The sequence below is a fragment of the Stomoxys calcitrans genome, chromosome 4 (genome assembly GCF_963082655.1).
Source record: "Stomoxys calcitrans chromosome 4, idStoCalc2.1, whole genome shotgun sequence".
NCBI classification, from domain to species: Eukaryota; Metazoa; Arthropoda; class Insecta; order Diptera; family Muscidae; genus Stomoxys; species Stomoxys calcitrans.
Genome location: NC_081555.1, coordinates 39,780,141 through 39,803,951, shown reverse-complemented (window position 1 = coordinate 39,803,951; position 23,811 = coordinate 39,780,141). Strand labels below are relative to the sequence as shown.

General features: G+C 43.1%; 1 protein-coding gene and 1 long non-coding RNA gene across 2 annotated transcripts in view; both read right to left on the bottom strand.

The window, feature by feature from the left end:
* The window catches only part of LOC131996903 (uncharacterized), a 31,141-nt gene extending 24,747 nt beyond the window's left edge, over positions 1–6,394 (bottom strand). Inside the window, exon 1 of the mRNA XM_059367099.1 lies at positions 6,059–6,394. Coding sequence (XP_059223082.1) covers positions 6,059–6,353 — 295 coding nt within the window. The 5' untranslated portion in view covers positions 6,354–6,394. The remainder of the gene's footprint in view (positions 1–6,058) is intronic.
* A 111-nt stretch (positions 6,395–6,505) lies between these two features.
* The window catches only part of LOC106084307 (uncharacterized), a 235,247-nt gene continuing 217,941 nt past the window's right edge, over positions 6,506–23,811 (bottom strand). The window contains exon 4 of the long non-coding RNA XR_009398067.1: positions 6,506–6,742. This is a non-coding gene — a long non-coding RNA (uncharacterized LOC106084307). The remainder of the gene's footprint in view (positions 6,743–23,811) is intronic.

The following is a 23,811-nucleotide window of genomic DNA, read 5'->3' as shown; positions in this document are numbered from 1 at the left end:
CTTAATCCTGAAGGGCTCTTAACCCCGGGTGAATGGGGAGAAAGCTTTTCCTAGTCTGACTATCAACGACAAGTCCTAAAGGTGTTTTATGCAGGCATTTGCCGCGTAGGCCTAATCCTCGGGTGAATAGGGAGAAAGCTTTTCCTAGTCTGACTATCAAAGACAAGTCCTAATGGTGTTTAATGCAGGCACCTGCCGCGTTGGCCTAATCCTGCAGGGCTCTTAACCCCGGGTGTATGGGGAGAAAGCTTTTCCTAGTCTGACTATCAAAGACAAGTCCTAATGGTGTTTAATGCAGGCACTTGCCGCGTTGGCCTAATCCTGCAGGGCTCTTAACCCCGGGTGAATATAATGCGTCCATCAACGGCCCCACGTAGAGCCTAAGCTATGCATGGGTACCAATTCGAGTTCACGTTGTTTGGACGTGTTCTCCCCCTTGGTTAGGGGCGGAGCACTATCTAAAACTCCTTCCGATCTATGGGTCACGGCATCCGGTTGCAATGCAACTCCACATCGAGCTTGCGCTCTAACCGCCATTTGGGCCCAAACCACAGCCACCACGTTACTCCCCAATGGGGCCTCACCATAGTCGGGGTGGGATCGAAATCCCAGGGGCTCCCGACTCCCGTGGTACCAGATTAAGGACTCCGGTCAGACCTCGAAGCCGAAGCTGCTACGAGTTGAACCCGAAACGGTTCCGGACTGGTCACCTGAAAGGAAAACGGCCAAAGTCATTTCCCCGAACAGAAACCGCCCCAAAAAACCCCCACCACCACCATGATCAAAACATGGTCGCCAACAAAACGGACTAAAACCCAACAAAAAGGACTAAAAACGGACAAAATACCCAAACACGGACGAGAACCCTATACGGACAAAACCAGACAATTCCCTATATAGACATGACGGACAAAATGGACGGACAAGAACAGACACTTCCCACTATGGCCAAAAACGGACGAACCCACAAAAAAAAAAAAACGGACAAACATCAAGAGCCAAGGACGAGGCCTATCGCCGCCCACCTAACATCCTCCTCCTATCAAACACCGCCCTCGCAAAGGTGGCTAACCTCGCAAACATCCCAGAGTCTAACAAGGCCCTGCTGATCGGACGACCTACCCAGATGCCTATCACCGCCCTCGCAAAGATGACCAACCTCGCAAACGTCCCAGAGTCCAACAAGGCCCTGCTTAAATCGCACACACCCCCCCTCCATAGAATATACCCATAGCGCCTAAGTTCCTGATGTCCGCATAGTACGGGGACTCAGTCAGTAAGTGCACCACGTCCTCAACCACACCCCCGCAGGCAGGACAACCTGCAGTCGACGCCAGATCCCTCCTATGCAAAAATGCACTGAGAGAGCCATGTCTTGTCATTAAAAACCCAAGACTCAGGCCAAAATCGGTTCTGTCCACTACGAAAGTCACGTCCCCAATAAATCGGTAAATAACCCATCCATTGTCACTGTCAGTCCAACGTGTCCTCAGGCAGAAAGTGCACCACGTCCTCAACCATACCCCGGCAGGTAGGACAACCTGCAGTCGGCGCCGGACCCTTCTTATGCAAAAATGTATTGAGAGAGCCATGTCTTGTCAGTAAAAACCCAAGACTCAGGCCAAAATCGGGTCTGTCCACTACGAAAGTCGCGTCCCCAATAAATCGGTAAGTATTCCGTCCATTATCACAGTCAGTCCAACGTGTCCTCCACCTATCATAAAGGCACTCCAAAAGGTGTACCTTAAGCCACCTAACATCCCCATTCGCCAGATCCGGATCAGGGAGCCAATCTCTTTCAGCAACCCGTACACCCCTCCTAGCCTTATACAAAACCGCGCGACGGATCACATCCAAATCAAGGGGTGCAGCAACCAACAATACCTGTATCGCATCAGAGGAGACAGTCCTACATAAAAACGCACACGCCAACATAGCCTACCTCTGGCAGGAAGTCACCTTCTCGCGTCCATGAACAGTCATGACTGCCCGATACCATATAACTGGCACCGCGGAAAGCCTTTCCAAATGAGCCAGGAAACGCAACCTCTCCGACACAACTACACCAAAGTACTCGACCCGCGGCGAGTATCGCAACGATATCGGACCAGTTCTAATGAGCGGAGGCCGGCTAGAAGCCAATCTGCCCTTAAGCAGCATCAAACCCATCCTAAGTACCGAAGTCTGTTAGCCGCGAAAGCCGGGCAATTACATAGGAAATGTTCCAACGTCTCATCATCTTTCTCCACATGCTATCTCTTGCTGCACCTATTATGCATACGTAAGTGAGCTTGTAGTCCTATTTGTCCCTTGCAATACCAAAAGCTGTACTGGTTTCCTTCTTACTTTCTTTCAACAGGTTAGGTAAGTTTAAGCGGCAGTCTGCCAACAGACTCACAAAGACGTTAACGCCTAAGAAGATGCCTTCTAGTTCCTACCGCTGAACCATGCAGATCGTTTTAAAAAGCCCAACTATTTGCGAGTGTTCACAGCCGGTAAATAAGACAAATTCACAAAGAAATGAGAATCTAAAGTGAAACACTTTTCGACTGCCAGTGCAGGACACACAAACAGCAGATATTCTGCAAAAGTCAGTACCTGCAATCTTTTTCTTGCTAGTAGTCTGGTATTGTGTCCCCACCTATGTGCCGGTATTTGTTAGACGCGAAAGCCGGGCAATGACAAAGGACATGCTCCAACTTCTCATCATCTTCCCCGCATGCCCTACACCTGCTATCACTTGCCGCACCGATTTTACATAAGTGAGCTTTTAGTCCTGTGTCTCGTCATGATACCAATAGCTATACTGACATCCTTCTTGCTTCATTTCGGTAATAGCCTCGTCGATCTGGATCCCCCCATAGGATTTTCGCCGTCCTACCGACCGTTTCACTGTTCCACAATGTTGCATTCGTGCGCATTCGTCGCACACTCCCATAACTCTACTCTCTTAACATCTACTGTGTTCAGTAGCTCTACAAATGGCACGTAGGCAAGACCGATTACTCCCCTCATGCCCAGAAACCCTTGTCAGCGTCACACCGTGGGCCCGGAGGCAACCCCTACAGAAGTCACTGTCCCTGTGCGCTATCCCAATGCGCGCCGCCACGCGCTGCCACGCTCCCCGCCATGCGGCCTATGGAACAGTGTCTGGTTATGACCCCTGTTAAGGTACTCATCGATCTCTTATCGAACGCCAGCAACTCCCTAGTCCTCCTCTGGTCGATTACTGGTTATAGCACCTTCGCAGTCCGGCAACCATCCACCGAGTCTCACCTCGCCACCGACGCCGCCCTGGCCATCCCATCTACTGTGTTCAGTAGCTCGACAAATGGCACGTTGGCAAGACCGATGACTGACGCTCTAGCCCACCCTCTCATTTCCTGGAATCCCCTCATGCCTTGGGGAACCCATGCCAGCGTCACACCGTGGCCCCGGAGGCAACTCCTACAGAAGTCACTGTGCGCTATCCCAATGCGCACCGCCACGCTCCTCACCATGCGGCCTATGGAACAGTGTCTGGTCATGACCCCAGTCAAGGTACTCATCGATCTCTTATCGAACGCCAGAAACTCCCTCGTCCTCCTCTGGTCGATGACTGGTTATAGCGCCTTCGCAGTCCGGCAACCATCCAACGAGTCTCACCTCGCCACTGTCAAGGTACTCATCGACCTCTTATCGAAAGCCAGCAACTACTTCGTCTTCCTCTGGTCGATGACTGGCCATAGCGTCTTTCGCAATCCGTCAACCATCCACTGAGTCCCACCTCGCCACCGACGCCGCTCTGGCCATGCCATATACTCTGTTCAGTAGCTCAACAAATGGCACGTAGGCAAGACCGATGACTGGCGCACTCGCCCGCTTTCTCATTTCCTGGAATCCCCTCATGCCCAGAAACCTATGTCAGCGTCACATCGTGGGCCCGGAGGCAACTCCTACAGAAGTCAATGTGCGCTATCCCAATGCGCGCCGCCATGATCCCCGCCATGCGGCCTATGGAACAGTGTCTGGTTATGACCCCTGTCAAGGTACTCATTGACCTCTTATCGAATGCCAGCAACTCCCTCGTCCTCCTCTGGTCGATGACTGGCCCTAGCGCCTTCGCAGTCCGGCAACCATTCACAGAGTCTCACCTCGCCACCGACGCCGCCCTGGCCATCCCATCTACTGTGTTCAGTAGCTCGACAAATGACACGTAGGCAAGACCGATGACTGGCGCACTCGTCTGCCCTCTCATTTCCTTGAATCCCCTCATGCCTTGGTGAACCCATGCCAGCGTCACATCGCGGGCCCAAAGCCAATCCAGGGATTCCAAACAATTTGTCGCGCATACCGACCTTACCATCCTCGACCCCAAGGCCTTAAGCACCGCCATACAGTCCACATAAATTCTGAGTTTCGAGGGCGGAAAGCCCCTTTCTAGAATTTCTCTTTCGGCCCCTGCAATGGTACAGACCTCAGCCTGAATGATCGTACACTCGTCCGGCAGTCTCAGAGACATACTGATATTGAGGGCATCAGAGTAGACCCCCAATCCAGTACCTGACTCCATCTTGGAGTCATCTGTGTAGATCGGAGCTCTAATCCTTCTCAATTGCAGCATTCACCCTCCATTCGTCCCTCTTAGGAAATCGAATCGCGAATGCCCTCACTCCAGTCGGCACTGATGCCAGGTAATCGGAGATCCTCCTCCGTCTACCCTCCGTATCCATAACACCCAGAATCGAATTGTGGCCGCAACTATCCTCCTTCAGCATGAAGAAACGCCGGTCCCCACGCAAGCACGGATCTACCTCCGCCGAAGTTTGTGGCACCCCCCGCACTCGTCCGCCCTCTCATTTTCTGGAATCCCCTCATGCCTTGGAACCCATGCCAGCGTCACATCGCGGGCCCGAAGCCTATCCAAGGATTCCAAACAATTCGTCACGCATCCCGACCTTACCATCCTCGACCCCAAAGCCTTGAGCTCCGCCATACGGTCCACATAAATTCTGAGTTTCGAGGGCGGAAAGCCCCTTTCTAGAATTACTCTTTCGGCCCCTGCAATGGTACAGACCTCGACCGGCAGTCTCAGAGACATACTGATATTGAGGGCACCAGAGTAGACCCCCAATCCAGTAACTGACTCCATCTCGGAGCCATCTGTGTAGATCGAGGTTATCATCTTCCTTAAGTACACCACCCGCCCTCCATTCATCGTTCTCAGGAACTCGAAACACGAATGCCCTCACTCCAGTCGGCACTGGTGCCAGGTAGTCGGAGATCCCCCTCAGTCTACCCTCCGTAACCATAACACCCAGAATCAAACTGTGGCCGCAACCATCCTCCTTCAGAATGCCGAGCTCAGCCTAAGCGCGACCCTGGCGGCGCAGTTCCAAATATAGGCCCCAATGGGCTGCTGCACCGCAGGCAGGCCTCCAGGCATACGATCCCGAAGCAGGCCCGTCTCTGGACCTTCTCGAACTCCCACGCACGAGTCCTCTTCCCTACGGCATTCCACCTTACCAGTGCTCCATAGGCCAGTATTGGTCTCACGATGACCGTAAATATCCAACATCAATTTTGGTAATGTTAGTCCTTATTTGTCTTTTTTTCTTTATAATTCATCAAAAACTATAACCCTACTGCAAAGTCGACTAAAATTTTTAATAAACTTGTTGTCATTCCCCCTATGCATCATTTTGGCTTGGTTGGCTTTTCATAATGTGCCACGCTGTAACAATGCTTGCTGATGCAAATGCAACATCTGTTGGCATGTCGGCATTGTCACGCTTACTTAATTCTGTTGTAAAATGGACAACTACTGACGATTATGAGAAATTGCTCTGGTATTAGTTTTAATAAATGTCAGACGCTTAATGCAAATTTGGAATGCAAAGTGCACTTTAATAAAGCGTTCCAAGCATTCAATCAACTTTAATGCAGTCATTCGGACAATGTTGCTCTAGCCTGGGCAAACTTCAACGGGGGCCATGGCGTTTTTAATGGATTGCTGGATGGACTACGAGCCAAGTTGGACCAAAAGGCCATTCACTGGAGGGTTTAACCACCCACTTACCTGAGTTGGTCCAATGGTTCTTGGAGAATGTAAAATCAAGTGGAAACTCCTGCTTGCCGCCATTTGTTGCAGTGCTGTGGCTATTTGGACTCTTCATAAAATTCTTGAATGAAGGCAATGCACTGGAGCTAAGTCCCACAGTTGGGGTGCTGGTGTGGTGAGAGCCCGTAAATTTCGATTTAGTGCTGCTGGTGCTGCCTCGAAAGGTGGTGTGCAGTATATGGGCTGCTGTGGGCGTACTGTAGGTTGGACTGAGGGTATGCATGCTGCTGCTGATGCTGTTCAGGCTGCTCATAATTCTGGATGTCTTTAAATTATGAAATCCAGCTGATGTTGTTGATACCAATGTGGGATATGCTGACGACGATGACGACGACGATGATGATGATGACGACGACGACGATGGAGACGACGCCAAAGGGTAGGGTCGTAATGAAGTGGCTAAATATGTTGAGAATGATGGCAATGAAGACATTTGTGTACCACCGGCTCCTTCAAATGATGACAATGACGCAGACGACGATGACGACAACGAGGACGAGGACGAGGCAAACGTTGTACGTGTTGTATCGAAAGCATCGAATTGGAGGCCTTCAACAAATGCTACGGTTGCTCTGCTAACTGCTGTTGCCTGGGTTTGTGGTAGGGCCACTGCTACAGCCGTAACTCTTTTGGTTAGTTTATCTGCTCATTGGTGAAGCATAAGTCAAGCACCAACATAAAACGAAAAGAAGAGAAGAGAAAACAGAAAAAAGAGAAATGGAAGGCATGGAATGCAATTAGAAAATAAATTTCAACAAAAAAAATGTACTGCAATAATCTCGTAAGTAGGGCGACCAATGGCCTTAAGAGGTAAGAGCTCATCTTTAGCTGGATAACATTTTTCTTTTTATAGAAGACATTAAAAATCCTAAAAAAGAAATTCAAATACGCCAAAGTTTAGATGTAGACAAGTAAAAGCGTGCTATTGGGTTGCCCAAAAAGTAATTGCGGATTTTTTAAAAGAAAGTAAATGCATTTTTAATAAAACTTAGAATGAACTTTAATCAAATATACTTTTTTACACTTTTTTCTAAAGCAAGCTAAAATTAACAGCTGATAACTGACAGAAGAAAAAATGCAATTACAGAGTCACAAGCTGTGAAACAAATTGTCAACTATATGAAAAATCCGCAATTACTTTTTGGGCAACTCAATAGTAAAGGCAAATCCACTGAAACAGCCCTTCACGACCTAATCGGCTACATAGAGTGTTCTCTCGCTGTCAAGGAATATAAAATGGCAACATTTCTTGACATTGATGCTGTTTTCAATTATGTAAACCCGACGTTAATCATGAAGGATTTGGAGTTTCTAGACATCAACTCTATCGTAAGAAAGTTTATGAATAACTTACTTACTAAAAGATGCATTGCGGCAGGCTTGGGATGTGTGGATCTAAAAATGTGGTAAAAGGTACTCCTCCCTTTGCTGACCAAACTTTCGAATATAGCCATTAAAAATAAATTTTTGTCTTTGGAAGAAAAAGGCGTGAAAGTGGTCGCGTATGTTGATGACGTGACAATTGGGGTTAGGGGAAAGTTTCCCAGCACTCCAAGAGATATATGCTTCAGGAAGCTAGGTATAAATCCTAGGTATAAATCCGTGCAAGACAGAAATAGTTAATTTCAGCAGGAGATACAAGTTGCCTACAGTGGAACCTGTCTCCTTGGATGTAGAGAATGTTCCATTTACAGAAAACGCAAAATATCTGGGTGTTTTGCTGGACACGAAACTGAACTTCAAATCCAACATTTTGGAAAGGGCAAGAAAGGCAACTCTTGCTTTATACACCTGCAAGAGAGCCACTGGCAAGAACTGGGGGCTTAGACCGCGTGTCATGCATTGGGTATATACTGCAATTGTCCGACCTATAATGCTATATGGTGTTGTGGTCTGGTGGACGCCGCTCGAAAAGACCACCTATTGCTCAATGCTTAACCGGATCCAAAGGATAATTAGTTTGTGCATTACAGCTGCACCATCTGATGCACTAAATTTAATGCTACATCTAATGCCTCTTGACATTGTGGCTATCCAAATTGCAGTGAGGTTAAGGGAACTTTCTCATTGGTCAAGTGGCGGCTGCATACAGTGTGTTATCCTTGATATAATATCCGATGTTCAAGGCAGTGTGGATTACACCCTATCTGAGACGCTTTTTGATAAAAAGTACTGTTCCACTATTCCTATTAGAAGCGATTGGAATTACGATATCCCTGGTAACATTAGCTACATAGACTTCTATACGGATGGTTTCCAACTAAACGACCAGGTGGGCTTTGGGGTGTACTCTAAAGATTTAGAACTGGTCATATGGAAAAGGTTACCCGAGCACTGCTGTGTGTATCAAGCGGAGATCATTGCAATTAAGAAAGTGGTGGAATGGCTAAGATAAAATGTCATTACGACGATTGGCATAAATATCTTCTCAGACAGCTAAGCAGCCCTTAAATCCCTGCAGAACATATTTCTGAACACAAAAACCGCCTTCGACTGTCGCAGATCTCTCAACGAGTTGGCCGAACAGTTAAAATTTCACCTTTTCTGGTTGCCGGGCCACAGAGGTATTCCAGGGAATTATAAAGCTGAGGAGCTTGCGAGACTAGGAACTGCCCTACACATTCCAGGGATACAGGAATCTGTGGGTATGTCTGTGGCGACATGTAAGCTAAGTTTTCAGGACCAAGCCCGAAGGACAACGAATGATAGATGGTCACAAAGAGTGGGCTGTGAGCATTCCAAAACTATGTGGACTAATCTAGACTTAAAGAGGTCTACTGTTTTGCTGTCATTGGCTAGAACAGATGTCTCAGTCATTGTGCCCGTTAGAACAGTTCACTGTCTGGTCGGAAAATATGCTGACAGACTGAAGGTTGCCAGTAACGACTGTTGCCGAAGCTGTTTCTTTGAGAACCTGTCTGATTTAGCGGATGTGAACATTTGTAATTTATTGGGCTTTTTGAAGCGATCTGGATGGTTCAACGGTACGAACTAGAAGGCATCTTCCTTCTTCTGTTCCTGTGGTATCACAATGGACGAAAACGTCTAAGTGTGTCTGATGGCAGACTGCCACTTAGACCTAACCTAACCTAAGCCGATTTGTATATATAGGAAAGACGTTATCTACCCATCCGAAGGAGTAAAGCTAGCCGCTTGAATTTTTGCACAAATACTTCTTAACAGTGTAGGTCGGTTGGTATTGTAAATGGGCTATATCGGTCCATGTTTTGATATAGCTGCCAAATAAACCGATCTTGGATCTTGACTTCTTGAGCCTCTAGAGTGCGCAATTCTTATCCCATTGGAATGAAATTTTGCACGAAGTATTTTGTTATGATACCCAACAACTGTGCCAAGTATGGTTCAAATCGGTTCATAACCTGATATAGCTGTCATATAAACCGATCTTGGGTCTTGAATTCTTGAGCTTCTAGAGGGCGCAATTCCTATCCGATTTGAATGAATTTTGGCACGATGTGTTTTGTTATGATATCCAAAAAGTGTGCCAAGTATGGTTCAAATCGGTTTATAACCTGATATAGCTGCCATATAAACCGATCTTGGGTCTTGACTTCTTGAGCCTGTAGAGGTCGCAATTATTATCCGATTTGCCTGAAATTTTGTACGACGGATCCTCTCATGACCATCAACATACGTGTTTATTATGTTCTGAATCGGTCTATAGCCTGATACAGCTCACATATAAATCGATCTCTCTATTTTACTTCTTGAGCCCCCAAAGGGCGCAATTCTTATTCGAATTGGCTGACATTTTTCACAGGTCTCCAACATATAATTTAATTGTGGTCCAAACCGGACCATATCTTGATATCGCTCTAATAGCAGAGGAAATCTTTTCTTATATCCTTTTTTGCCTAAGAAGAGATGCCGGGAAAAGAACTCGACAAATGCGATCCATGGTGGAGGGTATATAGGATTCGGCCCGGCCGAACTTGGCACGCTTTTACTTTTTTTTAATTTTTTTAGCCAATATTTGAAATTCTGCTTAACTTATTGAAACGAATGCCATCACTGGTGACCATTTGTCGTTGGTTTTCTTTGTTTATGACTGGATCTTCATCTTCCCGTTTTATTTTCTTTAACACTATGTTTATGAAATTTTCAAAACCAGAGCAACAAATTCCCATGCCAAACAAATATCGCTTGGAGCTCACAAAACATGGAGAATGTGGCAAAAGTTAAAACAACTTTAATTGAATTTGTGTTAAAGTTAAACAATTTTAAATTAGCGTTTGAATTGGCATGTCTTACATTGCAGAATTGTCTGGCAAAAAAATAAGTTCAAGTGTACTTAAGTATTTCTGCAATAATCATAATGAAAATTTCTTTTTTCTTTCAGGGTTATGAAGTTGGTTTTTTATACTTGTAAAATATCTAACAAAGAAACTTTGTTAGATGGTGTTTTCTTTTAGAGTGATAGAACTTTAAAAGAATTGAAAAACGGTTTAGGGCAGCGCTAGTACTATTCAGCAGGAGATACAAGTGGCACAGTGGCACCTGTCTTCTTGGAAGGGCAGAAAGTTTCATTTAGAGAAAGCGCTTAATACCTGGGTGTCTTGATGGACAGAAATGATGGAACTTCAAATCCAACATTTTAGAAGTACAGGAAAGGCAACTCTTACCCTGATCGGACCTATTCTAACGAAGATATTTCCGGTAATAAAAATTACATAGATTTCTTTATGGATGGTTCCAAACTAGACGAACAGTTGGGTATTTGTGTGTACTCTGATGAACTAGGTCATATCATTACATTCATATATTGGGTTGCCCAAAAAGTAATTGCGGATATTTCATATAGTCGGCGTTGACAAATTTTTTCACAGCTTGTGACTCTGTAATTGCATTCTTTCTTCTGTCAGTTATCAGCTGTTACTTTTAGCTTGCTTTAGAAAAAAAAGTGTAAAAAAGTATATTTGATTAAAGTTCATTCTAAGTTTTATTAAAAATGCATTTACTTTCTTTTAAAAAATCCGCAAATACTTTTTGGGAAACCCAATATTACGATGTTATGTGGCCCAAACTCTACTTGAAGTGTTCTACCGCTAGAACAGACAGTGTCCGTCTTGATAGGTCACTGTCTGATCGGAAAATATGGTGGCCGACTGCCGCTTGCTGGTAACGACTATTGCCGAGTGCGAGGCACTGCTACCTGTGGCATAGTCGTGGTCTGACCAAACGCTACTTTTTCCGTCTGGAAAATCATCAAGCTGCACGTATGGATGAAGGCTAGAGGACAGGGTGGGCTTGGGGGGTCTACAATGTGATCTGAGGGACTGAGTTCTGTTTTAGACTGATTGACCATAATATAGTCCGGCAGGCGGATATTCAGGCGACCACCGAAAGCGTGAAGTAGTGTGGTGTTAAAGTGAGGACATCGAGTGTGACATTTACGGTCAGCAAACCGGCCAGCTGGGCAATAACAACCAGGAAAGTAAGGTCACAAACAGTCATGCAGTGTAAGCAGGAGATAAACCCCCTCCTTTGAGCATGACATGGTCCGCATTGTTTAGGTGCCGTGAAGGCGGAGGACTGCCGTCACTAAACTTGGATAATTCGAAGCCTTTCGGGACGAACGCGAATGTGACACTGTGATATAGCGAAACGGTCGGTAGGACGACGATAATAACATGGAGCGTTCCGGATTGTGAAAAGACGAGGCTATTACTGAAAGAAAGTAAGCAGGAGGTCAGTATAGCTTTCGGTATCATAACAGACTACATAGGACTATGAGCCCACTTATGCAAAATCGATGCGGCAAGTGATGGCATGTGAAGGGCCTGTGGGGAAGATGATGAGACATTGTAGCATATTTTATGCCATTGACCGGCTTTCGCGGCTAACGGACAACGCCACTTCTTAGGTGAGAATACAATACCAGATATGAACCAACTCAGGGGCGTGGTATGGATTTTGTAGGTAGCAAGGAATTCCAGACTTACATTTTATTTTTCGAGGTTACTCTTTAGTACTTAGAGTGCACAACAAGCCAATCTCTGGATTAGGTGTATGTTCATATTGATATGGTGTGGATAAATATTCGGAGGCCACCGTAGCGCAGAGGTTAGCATGTCCGCCTATGACGCTGAACTCCTGGGTTCGAATCCTGGCGAGACCTTCAGTGGTGGTTTTCCCCTCCTAATGCTGGCAGCATTTGTGAGGTACTATGCCATGTAAAACTTCTCTCCAAAGAGGTGTCGCACTGCGGCACGCCGTTCAGACTCGGCTATAAAAGGGAGGCCCCTTATCATTGAGCTTAAACTTGAATCGGACTGCACTCATTGATATGTGAGAAGTTTGCCCCTGTTCCTTAGGGGAATGTTCATGGGCAAAATTTGCATTTGGATAAATATTCGTAACCTCTTTTCTGCCTAACCTTACCTTAAGATAGACGTTTGAAGTTTTGGTCGGTTGGTCGGTTGGGATTGTAAATGGGCCAAATCGTTCCATGTTTTGATATAACTGCCATATAAAGCGATCCCCCGATTTAAGATATTGAGCCTCTAGAATCTTAATCTTCTTATCTGATTTGGTCGATATTTTGCACGTGGCGTTTTGTTGTGACTTCCAACAACTTTGCCGAATACGGTCAAAATCGGTCCTTATCCTGCCAAATAAACCGATCTCCCTGACTGACATATTCAGCCTTTAGAAGCCGTGAACCTTCTCCGATTTGGCTGATACTTTGCACGTGGCATTTTGTGATGACTTCCAACAACTTTGCTGTAAACGGCCGAAATCGGTCTATATCTTGATATAGCTCCCATATAAACCGATGTACTGATTTGACTTCTTGAGCCTCTTGAGTTTGCAATTCTAATCCGATTTGGCTGAAGCTTTACGGGTGGTGTTTTATTAAGTCTTCCAATAACTGTGCCGAGTATGGTCTAAATCAGTCCATACCCTGATATAGCTGCCATATAAACCTATCTCCGGATTTGACTTCTTGAGTCGTAGACGGCGCACTTCTTATCCAATTTGGCTGAAGTTTGGCATTTGCCGTTTTGGCATGACTTCCAACAATTGTGCCAAGTATGGTCGGAATCGGTTAATATCCTAATATAGCTGCCTTATAAACCGATCGTCCGAGTTGACTTCTTGAGTGGTAGACGGCGCGCTTCTTATCCAATTTGACTGAAGTTTGGCATTTGCCGTTTTGGCATGACTTCCAACAATTGTGCCAAGTATGATCTGAATCGGTTCATATCCTCATATAGCTGTTATATAAACCGATCTTCCAAATGATTTGGCAGAAATTTTGCGCATGATGTTTTTTTATGTCTTTCAATAACTTCACTGAGTAGGGTCAAAATCATTCCATTACCTAATAAAGGTGGCTTATATACCCAACTGCCAATTTGACTTCTTGAGCCTCTAGAGGGCGTAGTTATTACCGATTTGGCCGAAATTTGGCTTTTATTAACTGTGCCAGATTTGGTCTGAATTGGACCATAATCTGATATAGCTCCCATATAAACTGATCGCCCGAGTTGATTTCTGGAGCCTCTAGATGGCGTAGTTAATAACCGGTTTGGCTAAAATTTTGCACTAAGAGACTCGTTAGGTTTTTCAACAACTATGCTGAGAATGGTCATAAGAGTGGCATAACCTGATTAAGATGCCGGTCTTCTTTACCAGCGGTTTTGACTGAAATTTTGCATGTAATTTGTTACTGGAACTTCTAACTACCCTGCCCAGTGTGGTCCAAATCACTCCACAATCTGATAAAGCTTCCACATAACCCGATCTCGCGATTTGACTTCTTGATTCTGTAAAAGGCTCAACTATTATCTCATGGGACTGAAATTGTGAACGTTGTATTTTCTTATGACTTTGTAAATGAGTCCATATCGAATCATAAGTTGATGTGGTTGTTGTAGTTTATTAGAAAAAGTCATTCCTACGGAGGCCAGCTTAGCGCAGAGGTAAGCATGTCCGCCTATGACGTGATGGCGTGACCATCAGAACAAATTTTAAGCGGTGGTTTTCCCCTCTTAACGCTGGCAACATTTGTGAGGTACTATGCCATGTAAAACTTCTCTCCAAAGAGGTGTCGCATTGCGGCACGCCATCCGGACTCGGCTATAAAAAGGAAGCCCCTTATCATTGAGCTTAAACTTGAATCGGCCTGCACTCATTGATATATGAGAAGTTTGCCCCTGTTCCTTAGTGGAATGTTCATGAGCAAAATTTGCAATTTGCATTCCAAATACTTGGAGTAGGGTATATAAGATTCAGCCCTGCTGAACTTAACAGCATTTTATTGGTTTTAAAAAAACCTTGGAAGTCCATTCCTTGGCATGACTTCAATTTGACATTTTCTGACTATTTGCTTCACTGCAAATGGCCACCGGACATTGATCCCTCATTTGACATTTCTTCAGAATTCACTTAAAATTCATTGAATTTAATTCCAGGGCCTTAAGAGCAAAAAAATTAAAATTTCTTCCATTCTCCCTTGCCATCACAGACCATGGTTGGTAATTTTGTTATGGAACATTGTTAAGCTGGCTTGCATGATAACATACGACAAACCGACAAACAATTTTAAGATAATGAAGCAAGCATTTCTTTACTTGTGTCAACCACTGACGCATCCATTAAGTACTTGGAGCGGAGATACTTGATGGGAATAATTTTACGTGTTTTAACCGAAAGTGTCATTTTACGCATTCGTGGTTATACCAAGCACACGCAATGACACCAGCACACCCAGACACACATTAACACACACTTAAGTACATCCACATTTGCCAAGGTCCGTGTAAAGTTTGAAGAATTTCTTTTCAAATACCCCAAGTCCACACACACACACATACGCTAGCACACAACAAAAAAATGGCACTCATCTTTGACAGGATTCTGCAAGAGCTGAAAGCACACAAATATACGTACAAGTATATATGCATTGATGATAACTACAGTGCCAAGTATGAATCTGTTGTGTGAGTGTTGGCCAAATATTGACATTAGGACAAATTGTCAACTATGGCCTAAAACGCTTAGTTTTCATATTGGTTGCCCAAAAAGTAATTGCGGATTTTTTAAAAGAGAGTAAATGCATTTTTAATAAATCTTAGAATGAACTTTAATCAAATATACTTTTTTTACACTTTTTTTCTAAAGCAAGCTAAAAGTAACAGCTGATAACTGACAGAAGAAAGAATGCAATTACAGAGCCACAAGCTGTGAAACGATTTGCCAACGCCGACTATATGAAAAATCCGCAATTACTTTTTTGGCAACCCAATAGGTCTTCAATCTATGTAGGCTTTTCCAATATCAATGTCATATGCGGCAAACTTTTAGCTATAATTTTCATGTGAGTGGAGTCGATCCATATTCCATAAGAAGTTGGGACTCAGTCCGATGACGATATGGTGGACTACCCTGCCAAACTAAGACCACTGCTGATATATGGGGAAGAAATATCTATGAGAGTTCTCGGCCCAAGCCGAGATCTTAAGGTCGCTGAAGCCTTGAGCCCTCCGTAGCGCAGAGGTTAGCATGTCCTTCTATGACGCTGAAAGCCCGGGTTCGAATCCTGGCGAGACCATTAGAAAAAACATATATCGGCGGTGGTTTTCCCTCCTAATGCTGACAACATTTGTGAGGTACTATGCCATGTAAAAACTTCTCTCCAAAGAGATGGTCGAATCCTGGCAAGACCATCAGAAAAACATTTCTCACCCGTGGTTTTCCCCTCCTAATGCTGGCAACACTTGTGGGATACTATGCCATGTAAATATTTCTCTCCAAAGAGATGTCGCACTGCGGCAAGCCGTTTTGACTCGGCTATAAAAAAGGAGGCCCTTATTATTGAGCTCAAAACTTGAATCAGATTGCACTCATTGGTGTGTGGGAAGTTTGCCCCTGTTCCTTAGTGGAATGGGTCTTGGGCAAAATTTGCAATTTTTTAAGTCTAGATTACATTGTGAATTGGAGGCGATGCTGAACTTTAGCCAAATTGAGATATTTATTGAAAAATGTGCCGTTTAGCTTGTTTTAATGCTGAGGGAACTTGGCATTTAAGGGAAAACTTGTACGGCCACACTTCTATTTTTGGCGCAAAAAAGCTTAGAATAGGCTGCTAAAGATCTTAGACTCATGTTCGGATCTTCAGCAAACGCATGGCAACTAGCGAAATTGGGCAGCAGATGCTGGTTTTGGGGACAATAAAAACTTCCCTTGCACAGTTCACCGGCAGGAGAAAGCTGAGTGTTTTAGGCGGACCTATCCTGGATGAGATAGAACTGCCATTCTCTCCGGAGGGTAAGTATTTGGGTCTGATTTTTGAACAAAATCTAAGCTGAAGAAGGAATTTCGAAGAAAGGGTCAAAAAAAGACTGAATGAGCTCTAAAACTGTCGCAACTCGTTAGCAGAGCTTTGGTCGTTTAGGCCAAGAGATGTATGCGAAACCATTCTAGATAAGGTAGAGCTGACGTTCTCTCCGGAGGCTAAGTATTTGGGTCCGATTCTTGGCCAGAATCTAAGCTGGAGGAAGAATTTCGAGGAAAGGGTCTAAACCTGTCGCAACTCGTTAGTAGAGCTTTGGGCGTTTAGGCCAAGAGTTGTATGTGAAACCATCCTAGATATGGTTGAGCTGCTGTTCTCTCCGTAGGCTAAGTATTTGGGTCCGATTCTTTGCCAGAAGCCAGAATCTAAGCTGGAGGAGGAATTTCGAGGAAAGGGTCTAAACCTGTCGCAACTCGTTAGTAGAGCTTTGGGCGTTTAGGCCAAGAGTTGTATGCGAAACCATCCTAGATAAGGTAGTGCTGTCGTTCTCTCCGGAGGCTAAGTATTTGGGTCCGATTCTTGGCCAGAATCTAAGCTGGAGGAGGAATTTCGAGGAAAGGGTCAAAAGGGGACTGAATGCGCCTGTCGCAACTCGACAGGAGGGATTTTGGCGCTTAGGTAGGTGATGGTGCACTAGATGTTGGCAGCGGTAGTTCGTCCGATTCTCACCTTTCAATATCTGGTGTGGTATCAGGCCATGGACAAAAATTCTTCCAAAGGACTATCGATAAAGTATAGGGTAGTGTTTCGGTGCAGAACCTTGCACCAAGTAGGAGTGCCCCAAGAAAGGCGCTGAATGCCATTCAACGAAGAGCACCCTTAGACTGGGAAAGTCAACAACCCGGCGCTTCTCAAACTATGGTCACTCTTCTATTCTGCTGGGGGATGGGGATGCGACTGGGTTGGATGCCATTTTCCCGAAAAGGAAACTCTGGCTTGGAGTAGTACGCCATTTCCGGGACTTTCTGTATACGCGGATGTGTCTTAGTTGGATGGGGGGCATCAGGACTGGAGTCTTCATCAGGGAATTATATTGGCTTTGGACGGATGCAGAGTCTTTCAGGCCGAGTTTTACGCAGTGCCAAAGGCTCTGCTGACATTGCTAATGCGGGATGAAGTTGTGCCTATGAACATTGCACTAAGGTACAGGGGAAAACTTCCCACATATCAATTAAGGCCTCCTTTTTTTATAGCCAAGTCCGAATGGCGTGCCGCAGTGCGATTCCTCTTTGGAGAGAAGTTTTTACATTGCATAGTACCCTCACAACTGTTGCCAGCATAAGGAGGGGAAAACCACCGCTGAAAATCATTTCTGAGGGCCTCGCAAGGATTCGATCCCAGGCGTTCAGCGTCGGACACGCTAACCTCTGTTGCCCTCCTCCGCGATGTGCGGCCCGATGTTCGAATCAGGCAGCGCTGAAAGCTCTGGCGTGGGACAATTTGTGGTAGAGATGGGTTTGAAGATTAAAAGAGCTTTGAACCATCAGAATGGATGGCAGGCTTTGCTGGACTTCGGCCCTTCACTGGGTGGCTGGTGGCGAAACAGCCAACGAGCTGGCCAAAAATGGATCGCCGATTGATGCAGATCGTGCTGAGGAATCAGGGAGTCTTGCCCTATGCAAAATTTTTGGTAGGGTGGATGCCTTCTTCTTTGAACCATCAGAATGGCTGGAATACTTTGATGGGTTTCGGGCCTTCACTGGGTGGATGGTGGCGAAGCAGCCAACGAGCTGGCCAAAAATGGATCGCCGATTGATGCAGATCGTGCTGAGGAATCAAGGCGCCTTGCCCTATGCAAAATTCTTGGTAGGGTGGATGCCTTCTACGATGACCACGCGAATGAGGCGGGGGTTGCTGCTGCTGATTGCAGGGTGACATAGGCCTTTTGGCGTAGTATTTCGTGTCGATTAGCATGGAAGCATGACTTCGGACTATTAATAAGAGTCCTGGTTGGTCACAAATGTCTTCTACGATGACCACGCGAATGAGGCGGGGGTTGCTGCTGCTGGTTGCAGGTTAACATAGGCCTTGAGGTGGTGACTTTCCCTTCGCTTAGCGTGAAAGCCTGACTTCGGACTACTGATAAGTGTCCTGGCTGGTCATGGCTATATAAAGTCTTTGACTTCACGGTGGACGCAGGGAGAGACAAACTTCTGCAGAAAGATGAGGAGGAGTTGAAGACTTTTGAGCATGGTTTTGTGTTACTGCCCCGCACTCGTCTTGCTTAAACTTTCGGTTTGCCTTAAGTTTTTGTGGTTTCTGTTGTCTTGCCCTGAGTTTTACCTTCTTATGCCATTCTATACTACTTTTTCTAGGGCAAACACAATGGACTTAAGGTCACCGTGTGAAGCGTTTTACAAACGTGGCTGCTAGTCGCGTGTACTCCAGATGTACCTTAACTGATTTGGAAGAGGTTAACGATCGGATACCTGAGACAACACTTAAAGTTGAGTGCGAGGCACTGTTGCCAGCTACACAGACTTGGTTTGACGGAACTCTGGTAGTGCCATCTGGAAGATCATGCTACACCGATGTATCAAAGCTAAAAGACAGAGTGGGCATGAGAGTCTTCATTTAAAACCCTGGGACTGAGATCTGATATTGGCTGCTTAACCATAATACGGTCATGCAGGCAGAGAGCCGGGTGATCACGAAATGTGGGGGTGTGTGTGCTTTTCGATAGTAAAATGACCATAAGGGCAATAATAACCAGGATGGTAAAGTTTCGAACAATCTTGGAGTGTAAGAAAGAGTTAAACGCCTTCTCTGAGGATGTCCGGCCCTATCGGAGTAAGGGAGATTGAAAGATCAAATGATTTGTCAGTGAAGGCCAGAGGACTGCCGCCAATAAACTTCATTGGATATGGGTATTTCGATAAGCTAGAAACAGAATGACGAGGTGAGTATATTCAAATGCTTTGGTGGGTATACAAATCACCATCAAAATAGAATATTTTACTCTTGAGTTAAGTGTTCCCTACTTCGATCTCCACAACATCAATGCGACCTATGGTAATGTTGCCATAACGTATGTGGTCCACTAAGTTGAAGTGAAAAGCACTTTGATGGCATTTTGATGCTGACCACGGCAGTGGCAGACATGAAACCTTTATTAATCACCAACATCACCAGCTTCACAGCCATGGCAGTGGCATTGTTCAAAACGCTTTAACTTGATGTGTGTGCATGTGGTCTTCTTGTGCGTGTGAAACTGGCTTGCTTCACTGATCTCGTTTATCACGCTATGGTTCTTTGTCAAAAGTATATCCCATGTCTGCAGTCGTTAATATGCCTGTTAATATGTAACGGGGGTATTTATGTGAAGGCGACAAATTTGTGCGCATGTGTGTGTAGCAGTGTATGATTTATCACATAAATCAAATTGTAATACAATTAATGCGGCATGCATGTGAATTATGACAATTGTGAAATCAAAGTGCATTGCAATTTACAATACCATGCCAAACAAAAGCAAAGGCAACAATTGCATGTCGCTCGGGGTACTCAACAATGTCACCAACTGCGTATATTTATGCCAAAACACATTTATCACTATTCCAACAAAGGCCAAACACATTTGCTATGTGGAAGGGGAGAAAAATCATTCATAATGGTGCAGATGTTTGGCCGGTTTATCAATTGCCTCGGTTTTGGAAGCATAAAAGGCCTTTGTTTCAACCACATCTGATTATTGGATACAAGTAATGAATAAAAACTTAAATTAATTTGGTAAAGAAATAAGTTCAGTGAATTTTTACAATTATATTAAATAGGCCAATAGCTTTCCTATAAACAAGCATGTTAATGTTAATTTATTAAGTTAAGCTGGGTCAAGTGATGGATACCCACTACCATGTATCTTTTGCAAATTTTGTCACATATGGATGAGAAATTCATGTATTTAAGTAACCAAGAAGTTTATATAAACCAACCATTATGGACCTTGTGGCGAATGATTTATTTACTTGCGAATAAAATAAAGTATACGCAACCATACACTTGGGCAGTACGGAAGACACACACTTGTGAGCTCTAGAAGCGCATGAATAAAATAAAATAAAATAAGACAAAATAAAATAAAATAAAATAAAATAAAATAAAATAAAATAAAATAAAATAAAATAAAATAAAATAAAAATAAAATAAAATAAAATAAAATAAAATAAAATAAAATAAAATAAAAAATAAAATAAAATAAAATAAAATAAAATAAAATAAAATAAAATAAAATAAAATAAAATAAAATAAAATAAAATAAAATAAAATAAAATAAAATAAAATAAAATAAAATAAAATAAAATAAAATAAAATAAAATAAAATAAAATAAAATAAAATAAAATAAAATAAAATAAAATAAAATAAAATAAAATAAAATAAAATAAAATAAAATAAAAATAAAATAAAATTAATTTAAATAAAATAAAATAAAATAAAATAAAATAAAATAAAATAAAATAAAATAAAATAAAATAAAATAAAATGAAATAAAATAAAATAAAATAAAATAAAATAAAATAAAATAAAATAAAATAAATTAAATTAAATTAAAATAAAATAAAATAAAATAAAATAAAATAAAATAAAATAAAATAAAATAAAATAAAATAAAATAAAATAAAATACAATAAAATAAAATAAAATAAAATAAAATAAAATAAAATAAAATAAAATAAAATAAAATAAAATAAAATAAAATAAAATAAAATAAAATAAAATAAAATAAAATAAAATAAAATAAAATAAAATAAAATAAAATAAAATAAAATAAAATAAAATAAAATAAAATAAAATAAAATAAAATAAAATAAAATAAAATAAAATAAAATAAAATAAAATAAAATAAAATAAAATAAAATAAAATAAAATAAAATAAAATAAAATAAAATAAAATAAAATAAAATAAAATAAAATAAAATAAAATAAAATAAAAGCGTGCTAAGTTTGGTCGGTCCGAATCTAATATACCCTCCACCATGGATCGCATTTGTCGAGTTCTTTTCCCGGCATCTCTTCTTAGGCAAAACAGGATATAAGAAAAGTTTTGCTCTGCTATTAGAGCGATATCAAGATATCACAATTAAATTAAATGTTGGAGACCTGTGTAAAATGTCAGCCAATTCGAATAAGAATTGCGCCCTTTGGGGGCTCAAGAAGTAAAATAGAGAGATCGATTTATATGGGAGCTGTAACGGGCTATAGACCGATTCAGACCACAATAAATACGTATATTGATGGTCATGAGAGAATCCGACGTACAAAATTTCAGGCAAAACGGATAAGAATTGTGCCTTCTAGAGGCTCAAGAAGTCAAGACCCAAGATCGGTTTATATGGCAGCTATATCAGGTTATTAACCGATTTGAACCATACCTGGCACAGTTGTTGGGTATCATAACAAAACACGTCGTGCAAAATTTCATTCCAATCGGATAAGAATTGCGCACGCTAGAGGCTCAAGAAGTCAAGACCCAAGATCGGTTTATATGGCAGCTATATCAAAACATGGACCGATATAGCCCATTTACAATACCAACTGACCTACACTAATAGGAAGTATTTGTGCAAAATTTCAAGCGGCTAGCTTTACTCCTTCGGAAGTTAGCGTGCTTTCGACAGACAGACAGACAGACAGACGGACGGATGGACAGACGGACGGACATGGCTAGATCGCATAAAATGTCGCGAATATATATACTTTATGGGGTCATGAATATATATACTTTATGGGGTCTCAGACGAATATTTCGAGTAGTTACAAACAGAATGACGAAATTAGTATACCCCCCATCCTATGGTGGAGGGTATAAAAATGGAGATATTAAGCAGAAACTTTGCACAGATTCTTTTTTTGTCCATAAGCAGGTTAAGTTTGAAGATGGGCTATATCGGACTATATCTTGATATAGCCCTAAGTCGATCTAGCCACATCCGTTCGTCCATTCGTCTGTCCGTCCGCCCGTCCGCCCGTCCTTCTTTCCGTCCGTCTGTTTGTCCATCTGTCTATTCGTCTGTCCGTCCATCCGACTGTCCGTCCGCCTGTCCGACCGTCCGACTGTCCGTCCTTCCATCCGTCTGTCCGCCTATCCGAACGTCCGTCTGTCCGTCCGTATGTCCGTCCGTATGTCCGTCCGTATGTCCGTCCGTATGTCCGTCCGTATGTCCGTCCGTATGTCCGTCCGTATGTCCGTCCGTATGTCCGTCCGTACGTTCCGTCCGGTATGTCCGTCCGTACGTCCGTCCGTATGTCCGTCCGTCTGTCTGTTCATATCACGCTACAGTCTTTAAAAAAGAGATGTTGAGCTGAAACTTTGCACAGATTCTTTTTTGAACGTAAAGCAGGTTAAGTTTCGAAAATGGGCTATATCGGACTATATCTTGAAAAAGCCCACACATAGACCGATCCGCCGATTAAGGTCTTAGGCCATAAAAGCCACATTTAATATCCGATTTTGCTGAAATTTGGGACAGTGAGTTGTGTTTGGCCCTTCGACACCCTTCCTACATTTGGCCCAGATCGGTCCAGATTTGGATATAGCTGCCATATAGACCGATCTCTCGATTTGAGGTTTTGGGCCCATAAAAAGTGTATTTATTGTCCAATTTCGCCGAAATTTGGGACAGAGAGTTGCGCTAGGCCCTTAAACACCCTTCTCAAATTTGGCTCCGATCGGTTCAGATTTGGATATAGCTACCATATATACCGATCTCTCGATTTGAGGTTTGGGCCCATAAAAAGTGTATTTACTGTTCAATTTCGCCGAAATTTGGGAAAGCGAGTTGCGTTAGATCATTTGACATCCTTCTTCAATTTGGCCCAGATCGGTCCAGATTTGGATATAGCTGCCATATAGACTGATCTCTCGATTTAAGGTCTTGCACCCATAAAAGACGCTATTATTTTCCGATTTTGGCAAAATTTTGGACAGTGTGTTGTGTTAGGCCCTTCGATATCACTCTTCAATTTGGCCCAGATCGGTCCAGATTTGGATATAGCTGCCATATAGACCGATCTCTCGATTTTGGTTTTGGGCCCATAAAAGCCACATTTATTATCCGATTTTGCTGAAATTTGGGACAGTGAGTTTTGTTAGGCCCTTCGACATCTCTTTTGAGTTTGGTACAGATCGGTCCAGATTTGGATATAGCTGACATATAGACCGATCTCTCGATTTAAGGTTTTGGGCTCATAAAAAGTTTTTTTTATTGTCCAATTTCGCCGAAATTTGTTAGACCCTTCAACATTCTTCTTCAATTTGGCCAGATCGGTCCAGATTTGGATATAGCTGCCTTATAGACCGATCTCTCGATTTAAAGTCTTGGCCCATAAAAAGTGTAGTTATTGTCCAATTTCGCTGACATTTGGGACAGCGAGTTTTGTTAGGCCCTTCGATAT